Genomic DNA, 11,276 nt, shown 5'->3' on the forward strand with positions numbered 1-11,276 from the left:
TTTTTTTTTTTTTTTTTTTTTTTTTTTTTTTTTTTTTTTTTTTTTTTTTTTTTTTTTTGTTATATAGCAATATTACGGTTTTTATAATATTTAATGTAACAAGTATGGCATATTATATGAGATCTCTTTTTAAATGCTAATATTAAATTTAGAAAAAAGAACTGAGATTCTCCCTAGAAATAAAAAAGGGCACTCATTTATCACCCTTAAAATTTATTAATATATGTAATATTATTAAATAACTGAATTTTATCCTCAATTTTTAAGTTATTCTCTTATACTATTTTGTGTGTGTATTTCACTAAATAATTCTTCTCACTCATTATCAAAAAACAGAAACATTTGAAACTTTTAAAAAATAATTAAAGGTAAGCTATTAGACAATCTCTCTGTATAAATTTTCTTTTAAAAAAAGTAAACTAAAAAAAGATTGATATACAACTTTAAAACTTTTTTTTAATACTTTAAACTGAAAATTAAGAAAATAAACACTTAAAGGTGCATTTTTTAAATAAAGGGTATTAATTCAAAAAATAATGCAACTTTCCTTTTGTTGATTGATCACAATCTATTGACTTTTCCTCGCATTAAATACTTTTTATGTTTTGGCAATTTGTTAGTTATTAACTTGTTTCAGTTTTAATGCTAGTTTAAGTGTAGTGTATGGAAGAGAATATAGTATTAAGAAAAAATTATGACATTTGGCATTAAATATGTGTACTTGCTTATTATTACTTGTTTTTTTTTTTACCATCCAAACTTGAATTTATGGCAATCGGTTTAATTCTTAAAAATTATTAATAAATAATTTTTACACTTAATGAGTATGTTATGATCGAAAGTAGAAGATTAAATATATTTTTTATTCTTAAATATGCAGATGTTGAATTTTTATTAAATTAAAGGATTGATTCTTATCAAGTTCAATAAAAATTATTTTAAGTATAGTGACCACAAAATAATGCAAGTTTTTCAGTATTTTAAGTATTAAAAGATGATAGGAGCTATGATACATATATTTTTTTATCAAATAAGGTCATTCTAAAAAAAAGTTCAAAAAATTTTTGAATTAAAATGTTAGTTTATCAGTTTTGATAAACTTTAGAAAAAATTTTTTCATTAAGAAGCAAAATATAACTTTTAGATAGATGTTTAGATTAGTAAATTATAACTTCTTAGTTGGTTTTTCTTCTTGCTCTGTTTTTTTTTTTTTTTTTTTTTTTTTTTAAAGAATATTCTGCACTGAAATTGTCTTGATTTTGTCTATTTTTTTACAATTTTTTTTTTAATATTTATTTATTCTCCTAATTTTTTGTTAAAACCTCTATGAGGCCTGTTTTTGCCATAGATATTTTTTTTAATGTTTATCATATATTGATTTCTAAAGTAATCTAACTTATGGCCAAATTAAAACATTTGTGTATTTAATATTGTCAGCAGTCTTGATAATAATATTATCAATAGTCTTGATGATAACATTTTTATTCTAATTTCTGTTATATACGTCATTGATATTCATTTTTGTTGTTCCTCTTATTTTTGATATTTTCATACATAATGAATTACAGTACAGAACCCGTTATCCGGAAATCAGAAAACTGGAAAACCAAAAAACCGGAACGAAATTCGACAAATTTTCCGCCATTTTTTTAAAAAAAAAATTTTTTCCTCATAAGATTTTAGGATTTTTCTTTCTTTTTTGAAAGATGTTTACCTTACCATCATTTTGGAAATAATCATTAGTGTATTACTCCATCGTTTTTTCTTCTTTTTAAGATTATTTCCAAGAAAAAAAATTTTTTTAGTTGGGTTTAACAATAAAAAAACGGCTTTTTGTAGCGATACAGAAAACCGGAAAAATCAGTTATCCGGAATAGCGATGGTCCCGATCGTTCCGGATAATCAGTTCCCTACTGTATTACAATTCAAATATTACATACAAATGGATATTTTGGAAAATCTTGATCTTAAAGTGCATATACAAACTGAAATAAGCAAGAATTAATTTTTTTTTCTTCGTATTCTAATTTTATAAAAATAAACTACAAAAGATAGGTGAGATGAATCCTTATTTTATTCTACCCTTATCACTACTGTAGATTTTTTATTATGCTAAATATTATTTTATGAGAAACGAAAAGAAATAATTTAATTCTTTTTTAATAAAATTCTGAAATTCTGCTTATTTGAGCTTCTCTGTTATTTTCTATATATGCAGCTGTAATAAAGTTATACAATAATATAATACAATGCCATTTACAACTATGATTTTAATATTTAATTAATGGTTATTGACTCATATTGAAATTTGTTACTTGAGATTTACACATATATATAAATATATATTTAATAAACTAAGCTATAATATTGAAATAATATATATATTGCTAACAGTTATAAATAACAAAACACTATATCTGTAAAAAATTAACATGGGTTAATAGTATTTACCAGGTTTTACGTCATGGTTTTTACCAGTAAAACCGAACCCTATGCCCATAAGCTTCATAATTTTTTATTTTACTTTAAGAATTTTCTTTTAATAAATTTTTGTGCACTCTTTTTTCATTCTCCTTAGCCTTTAATTTGTGTAAATGTAACATGTATAAAAAAAAAAATAATAATAAGGGTTATCAGAGTTGGGTTTTTGCCGTCAAAAACTGGTTTTTGACATGACAGTGGTAAAAACCGTGTTTTTACCGGTAAAAACCGTCAAAAACCTACTGTTTTCTTTAATTTATGGCATATAGCGGAATATATTATTTTCACTTAATTGCCTTTATAAATGAGTGTTGTAAATGATTGCTATTGATTTTGCAACTATATACATGTATTCTTATAGAAGGATATACATTCATACAGAAATATTGTAATATACTTATTGAAAATAGTGATACTTAACTTTTATCATTATAGCTTGATTTGCAAAGGATTCAAAATTTTGCACTTCTTAATTGTTAGAAATAAACAAACAAACAAAAAAGCTTGGAACTATTAATAAATTCAAGAACTAAAAAGAAGAATTTAAAATTTGGCATTTCTTAAATATTAGAAATAAGCTAAACAAAACTTTCAAAACTTGTAACTACTAACAAACTCTAAGTCAGGGAGGAATGACTTGACATTCTTGAGTAATGTAATATGCCAAACAAAATGATGCTTGGAAATGTTGAAAATTTTGTTTAGTATCCTAATATTTTACTTGAAATAGTATGATTTGATATAATCATGTTGGGAAAATGCAAAAATCTGTTCTTAAATATCTTTTAACAACTTTTTTTTTAATTTTATTGCCCAAAAATGAGTTAATTTTAAATCATAAGCAGTTAAACTCAAATTAAAATTCAGTTTTATCAAAACTATGGGTTTTTGACATGACGGTAAAAACCATGGTATAAACCGGTAAAAACCGTCATGTGTCAAAAACTTGCCAACCCTGAGGGTTATATTTTATGAATTGCTTAGTTTTCACGCAAGCATTTTCATATTAATCTTCTTTCCCCTTGTTAATTGTTCATTCACTTGATAAATTAATACTAGAATAAATAAATTTTAATGGCAGAAATTTTATATTTTGAAAATATTTATTTTGTATCCTTTTATTTAGTCACATTTGTAATTTCAAAATGAAAATTCATATAAAAAATTCTATGCATCTATTTCTTTTATTTTAATTACTTTTCTTTGGCAAAATTTTTTATAATCTCTGAGTTGATTTGTTTATTTATTTTCTTGTTAAGTTTAGAATAAGTTAATAAAAAAATTCATTTCTCTCTCTCATATTTTATTTATTTATTTCATGAAAAGTTTAGGGTAAATTTACAATAAATGTTGTCTCTATCTCTTATTTGATTTATTTATTTATAGTAAAATTTAAAGTAGTTTATGCAAACAGAATTGGGGGGGGGGTCTTTTTATTGTAAATACATTATATTTTATGTAATTAAGTTAAGATTTAACTAAATGTTTGTTTAGCTGTTCTTCTTCATACAATTAAAGAAGTATTGAACCAAATTACAATTTTTAATTAAAATTTAATTGGGTCCATTGTCTAAGTTATATTTGTATTATAACTTTATTTAAGTTTTCTTAGTTTGCCTAATTATCTACACATATTTCTCAACTCAGTATGATCAATAATATTAATCTTTTTAGTCTTTTTGAGAGTATGCATTTATAAATAATTTTAATTTTTGAAAATCTTTTTACTATTTGTTAATATTATGAATGTATAAAAGAACTTTCGACTATAGAAAAATTTTATTGGTGATTGAAGCCTAAATATAATTATTTTTTAAAAAAATAATGCTATTTTTTTAGTGCTTTTTTTTTATTGAAAAATTTGGCTGTACACTTGGAACTAAGTAAAAAAAAATTTATCAGATTTTCCTTTTTGTTTCATTATATATTAGGCATTTATACATAATTGGATATTTAACTAATTAAATTAAGTTTTTTTTTCTTTCAAGTTTCGGTTAAGTTTAAAAAATGGTATTAATTTAGCTGGTGAGAGTTTATTTCTGATATTACCTGCAGAACATTTATAAATATCTTAAGTCTGGTTGCAGAATGTTAGATGAGAATTGAAAAAAACATTACACTCTGTAGACTTTAAAGCTTTTTTCTGAAAATGATAGAAAATAAAATTAGATTACTGTTTGTTTGTTTTTAAACACTTTTTCTTTAGACATAAGTTTAGATCATTCATTATATTTTCCACAATTTAGGCGACCAATGTGAAGATAGAAATGAAATGGAAATGAAGTTTTCAAAAAGCCAGGAGTAGTTGATATACTAAAGGCAGTACTAGTTGCATTTGGTAAGTTTATTTCTATATTAACAGTTAAGAAAGAGCTTCAAATCTTTATCAAGTAGATTTATAATGTAATTGCGATTAATAATAATAATATAATTACAAAAATTATGATGGAATAAAAGTTTCGACCTTCTCCATAGCAGAAAAACGGGATGAGGAAGAGCAATCATTAGAAAGTCTGCTCCAAGAAGGGCAAGAAGTGAAGTATATGTACTAGCCAAGCACAAGGGAAAAGCCAATTCACAGAACTACAGCTGAACATAAAAAATCCTAAAAAAAATTAATAACAGAAAATAGGACATATTTTTACACAAATCTTGAATCTGCCAAGCCTTGGTTAGCCAAATAAAACAGTATTTTTGTAACTAAACTATTACAATACATATATGTTATTTATTTATTTCATTTTAGCTTACATAATTGACATTCTGAAAAAGTGTGAACAGGGACTCTGAAAAAAAAATATAGATTAAGATAAATTTTGTAAAAAATGTTAAATAAGTTATATTAATGTATATTTGTGAAGGAGAAAATGTCTCAATATTAAAATATGTATTATAAACTTAGCAATTAAAAAAAAAATTTTAAATTTGACTATCTCTAATAATATTTAAATTATATTGCTTTATAATATTGAAATATCTGTTTTTAAATTCGGTAAAAGTTGACAAAATTCTGGTAAAGGGCGAGTTTATATCATAATGATAATATTCTATTTGTCACATTCAGAATTATTATTTATACCTAGTGATTTTAAATATTTAAGATGGTGCTTATCAAAACAAGAAAAGTATTAGCTTATAAATTTTAGAAGAGTAATTAAAATGCTTAATGACAATAGAAAGTAGTCAAAAGTAAAAGTTTAATTAGGTAAAGGGTCAAAATAAAATAGAACATAAATTTAGTGAAAAGTACTATTGTTTATTGTTTGGCATAACCCAAGTGATCCGTTGCAATGAGCCAATTTATTGACTGTATTAAACTAATATGAATAATGTAAAATATATATATTTAAATAAAAATTAAATAAAAAAGTTCATATTAATTAAATAATTATGTCTAATGTTAAATTCAATATTCAGGAAATATTTACAATAAAAAGTTATTAATTACGTTTATAATTAGTCCATTATTTTGGTTAATTCTTCCATTTACTGAAATTTATAAAAATGTAGTTATTTTTTATTATTTCACCCAATTATTTTCAAAAATAATATATATTTATTTAAAATGAAACAATCATAATTCAAATCATCTGGTTTTATCACCAGACATTTCTTTTTATAAAATTTAACTGAAATTTTTCACTGATTAAAAAATTGGGTATTGTCCCAATTATCCAGGGCCAAATCCCCCAGATGAAAATATTCAACCATCCTTTATAAGAAATGTCTTTTAATAATTTCATTCAATAATTACATTTAAAAAATGAATTAATGAAGGAACTACAATATGTGCATCTGCGATACCATTATAGGCATAAAATTTTTCCTAGCTTTTAAAATTTCATAAATTTAATTTTTTTAATCATTCCTAATCCAATTTTAATTGAATCAAAGCAGTTGTTTAATTTTTATCACATCTTATAAAAAATAAGAAAGCGAATCTAAATATTTTTTCTTTTTTTAACAATTAACAGCTAACTTTTTAATTCAATACAGGGCTGATTGTGATCCGGAAAAAATCCGGATTTCCGGATTTTTCGTTAACAGTGATCAGGAAGTTTCCGGAGATCGAAGGTCCAGACGTTTCGAAAAATCATTGATCACAGAAGTTTCTGGAAATCAAATTTTCAAAGGTGGAACTTAAAAACACAGTTTATTTTATTTGTTTGTAAGGGTGAGCCAGAGAGATACTTTATAAGCTTATATTCATGATTAATTTTTTCATCAGTAAATAGTTGTTATCAGTAAATAGTTGTTAAACTCAAGAAAAAAAGACATGTTTGTAAATTTTAATTACTTCTCCAGGTATAGGTTTGTGTAAAATTTTAAATATATTTTAAGTAAACTAAGAAATATTGAGAAAAAGGAAAAAAAAACTTGTTTAAATTTTTTTCTAATTTTTCAATTTAAACTGTTTTTTTTGTTTTGTTTTTTTTTTTAACTCAAGAAATTTTCCGAAATTTTGACTTAGGCTCACAATCACCCCTGTCAATATGAATGTATAACTAATTATTTCACTGTCACTTAAGTTAAAAATAGATTTGAATATCAAAATCTATTTTAAACTCTTTATTCCTTAAGCTACATTATTTCTCCAACCACAAAAATGTTTCAGTTATAGGGTTATATTAATTCTCACGGTCATTTTAATGATTAAGCTGTAGCCGGATTATTTAAAAATTAATAGCAAAGGGTTTGCCCATTTTATCTATCAATAAATCATCTACTATAAGATCTCTTCCCATGCTCCTAAGTGTCTGTTAGGAATTATTCAGTCACTGTTAATTAATTAAAAATTCTTGATGTTAAGGCTGAGAGTTTTTTAGATTCCTGATTGTCCCCATCCAACTGCCATTACTTTACAAAAATTCTTCATAGATAGATAGATAGATATAAAATATGTATGCAATAATGCCTCTTCACAAAAACAGATTTGTACAATAGAGCATAACCATACTAATATGATAAATCAGCTTTCATAAAAACTGGACCCAATGTCGTCATAAAACAGGAATAATTGCTAACATAATAACCTTAAAATGGACAATGCAAAAATTAGTCATTATAGAACTCGAATATTCTTTAAGTCAAAAGAACTTATCTAAACAATTTTACAATAAAAAAAAATAAAGTTTAACTTAGTTAAAATTTAAAAAGGTATTAAAAAATATTAAATAAATGGTCTTTCCTTTGCTAACATTTGGTTTGCAAGTGTTAGCAAAGGAAATAAACCCTTTTAATGCAAAGAAGATAACTTGCTGCCTATTCTTGCAGATACCTAAGCAAAAAGGGAATGTAAAAATAGAAATCTATTCCTCATTAAATCGAAAATGTAGACGATCGACAGATTATTATCGCCAATGAATTTTGAGTAAAATAATTTGATTGGTTAAATTGAAGTACTGGATGAATATTACAAGTTTTGTAGAAAAGTAAATGAATAAAATGAAAATACTAACAAAGAGCTGAGGAAAATCATGTTTTAACTTTTATTTTTGATTTGAAAGAATCTTATTAAAGCTTGAAATAAAAATAAAAATTGTTATGGGAAGATATAGTTTGATAGTAAGTTTATTGATCATTCTAACTTTCAAATGTATAATCAATTACCTAAAAATAAAGTTTGCTCAAACCTTATATATATATATACTTTTGTCATGTAATAATGTTTAATAAAAGTTTCTATTTCTAGATGTGAAATATGTATTAATAATTGATTATAAGAATAAGGTAGCAAAAGAAGTGAATGCATCAGTAAGTATTTAAGTCCAGTATTAACTGAGTGCAATATTTTGTTTCTATATATTTTTCTTTTATTTTGTTTGCTATGTTTTTTCTAACTATGCTATGTCTAGTTGATTTACTATATTGGTTTTCAAACTTTTGTTTTTCTTTTTGAAACAATATCTTATTATTCATTATAGAAAATTTTTGAAACCCTTTTGTGTTCTATCTATAAAGTATAGTATAATTTCAAGAGGGAGAAACAGAAATAAACTTTATTTAAAAGTTTTTTTTTTTTAATTATTATTCCCTCTAAACCAAAAGGATGGTCAATTTAAAATTTTACTCATTATAGAAAAAATTAATTAATAAATAAAAATAACAATCTTGAAATATTATAATAAGACATTGGTTTCGCTACCAAATCACCTTCAATAAACCAAACCAGTGGGCAAGTTATCAAATAAAATCACTTTCATGTTATCAAAAATTCACCTTTTTACCTATCGAAATATTTTTTAATCGCATTAAAGCATCTAGGAAGAGTGTTAAAACTAGAAATTTAAAAGGTGTCAGAAATGTACTTTTGCAGCAATGTTATGATCCCGTTTTTTTTTCATATAAAGATCTAGCTTTTTGTGTTGTCACCCGCATAAAATTAATAAAACTCAAGGTGTTTACATATAAAATATTATTTTTACCTTATTTGAGGCCTGTAATATTGATTTTTCTTATAACATAATATTCTCTGCTGTTATTATATATTTGATTTTGATAGTTATTTCAAATTCAAGTCTCAAAACTAAAAGCTGTGTTTCTTATTCATTTTATAAGCATTTTAAATTGGTATCTAAACTTATTTACCATTTTACTATTATAGATAGGGCAGCAAATTCTATTTACTTTAATATAAGTTTTGTATAAAACTGTGTCCAATCAACATTAGCAATTATAACAAAGAATATGAGATTGTAAATCATTATTAGAAACATAGATAAAATTATAGTAACCCAAAAAGAAAATTATTTTGTTTAAATTTCATTCTTATAGAATTGATACCTAAATATGTGAAACCTTATCTTTGTTAATTCAGTAAAATATTTTGAATCTTTCAAATGAATAATTTTCAATTTAGATGCAACAATCTGTTTATTGTAAGAAACAACAATTCTAGTAATTGTGGGAATTAATAGTGAAATGAGCATGGGCAGCACTTCCTAGTATAATTGATTGCTATAAATTCTAACTTTATTATTTTTTTAAAAAAAATCCTGTTTAGGATGCTAATATTCTTTGATAGGTGTGGCTGTACATCCCTTGGCTATGTGTTCCTATTTATGGCTGCTGGCAATGTGTTCCTATTTATGACTTTTGTTGTCCAGGAAAGAAGCTGGCACACAAGTGTCAAAAATCAAATCCAGTGGGCCAGAATTCAGAAGTCACTGGCTCACTCTGGGCTGTCTAGCCAAATATGATGATTTATAATTTTAAAGTTTCCCCCACCTCTGTATGTAAGGTTAGGGGATAGTCGAGTGATTTTCATTGAATACATTTCACAAAAATATTACTCTTGCGTGTTTTTAGATTTTTAACCTGATGTGTATTTCTCAAGATGTTTGACGATTTCCGTTCATTTTTGGCTCCCTATATATGAAAATAAATATTGTAGTTTTGATCCAATTTTAGCTTTTCCTTTTTTTATGTAGAAAGTAATGATTTACGAAACTTAAATATTTTGTGTGTAATACCTTATATATTTATTCATTAGTGTGGTTTTCTTTGAGAATATACACTTCGGTAAAAAAACTTTTTGTAAAGAAAAATTTGATCAAGGTACAACACCTACGTACACTAAATGCTTAATTCTTTCATTGGGTGGTGCAAATTTTTATTTTGTGCCAAGGTACAACACTTACCTTGGAACTTACCATGTGCTATACTTACCACTGTATGCTTGCTATTTTGTAAAATCTTCCTTTCAAATAGTTATAGGCTTGACAATTTTACTAAAATTAAACATTTAACTAGTATAGATAAACACTATTCTGCTGTGCAATTGAAAAAACAACATTAGAGCTACATAATTGATTTCAAAAAAAGTTGCGTGACAGCTATTTTCTCTCTGAAACAATTTTTTTTTCCTCCAATAAATAGATAATCAAGCAAACCTGCCAAATATATAAAAATCTCTATTTTCAATTTATGTTGTTGCTTATGGAAATTTTTCTACTGTGCTTATTTTCATCTGAAATTTATAATACTTTTTTCTAATTCTTTTCTATGTGATTTTTTTAATATCAACTTATTGTTTTATATATATATATATATAACTATANTATATATATATATATAAAATTTATTTTTTTCTAAATTTGACTTTAACACTTTAAATGTATTTTCAGTTTCCAATCATGGTAGTGAAAAGAAATTCTCGTCAAAGGTTTAATATTGATCCAAATGAAGTTGTATCTGATGAAATGGGCCTTCATACTGAAGAGTCAAATAAATCCAAAAGACCAAGTACTGAAATGTGCAAGAGAAAAAGCAAAGAATTTTTAATTGTAAGCAAATATTCTGTTTGAAATCAGTTTTAGTAATTAGCTCAAGAAGAGTAAATTTGTTATTTATATATTATTTTAAATAGAACTTGAGGAGAGTGGGACACTTTTTCACATCTTAATTTTAGCTTTAACAATTATACCCAGATTTACAACCTAAAGACAATGTTTCATTGCAGATGGTAGATGGTTTGTTTTCTTTTGTAATATATTTTTCCAGCACAAATTTAAAAAAATTTTTTTTAACCTCTTATAGTAGAATATACAAAGTGTCCCAAGGTACATATTGTACCTTTTTGTTGTTGGTACATATTGTACCTTTTTGTTGTTGGTACATATTGTAACAGTTTTGTTTAAATCATATTATAGGGATGAGATTCTTCCGCGGATTCGCGGATTTCCGCTTTTTCTCAGATTTTTCCATTTTTTCCGCTGAAATTGTTATTTGCACAAGTTAAAATATTTTATGAGGAATTTAATTTTCCGCGGAGCGAAATTATTGAAGTCCTCATT

At 24.6% G+C, this 11,276-nt stretch overlaps 1 protein-coding gene across 2 annotated transcripts in view; it reads left to right on the plus strand.

Moving 5' to 3' along the window:
* LOC107455315 (CTD small phosphatase-like protein 3) overlaps positions 1-11,276 on the plus strand; it is a gene marked incomplete in the record, with an annotated part of 33,521 nt that overhangs the window by 1,763 nt on the left and 20,482 nt on the right. Inside the window, 4 exon segments of one of the 2 annotated variants that reach the window (XM_071187713.1) lie at positions 4,728-4,819; positions 6,478-6,614; positions 8,174-8,235; positions 10,608-10,766. In XM_071187713.1, the coding sequence (XP_071043814.1) occupies positions 10,617-10,766 (150 nt within the window). 2 annotated transcript variants of the gene reach the window in all.

The sequence above is a fragment of the Parasteatoda tepidariorum genome, chromosome X1 (genome assembly GCF_043381705.1).
Source record: "Parasteatoda tepidariorum isolate YZ-2023 chromosome X1, CAS_Ptep_4.0, whole genome shotgun sequence".
NCBI classification, from domain to species: domain Eukaryota; kingdom Metazoa; phylum Arthropoda; class Arachnida; order Araneae; family Theridiidae; genus Parasteatoda; species Parasteatoda tepidariorum.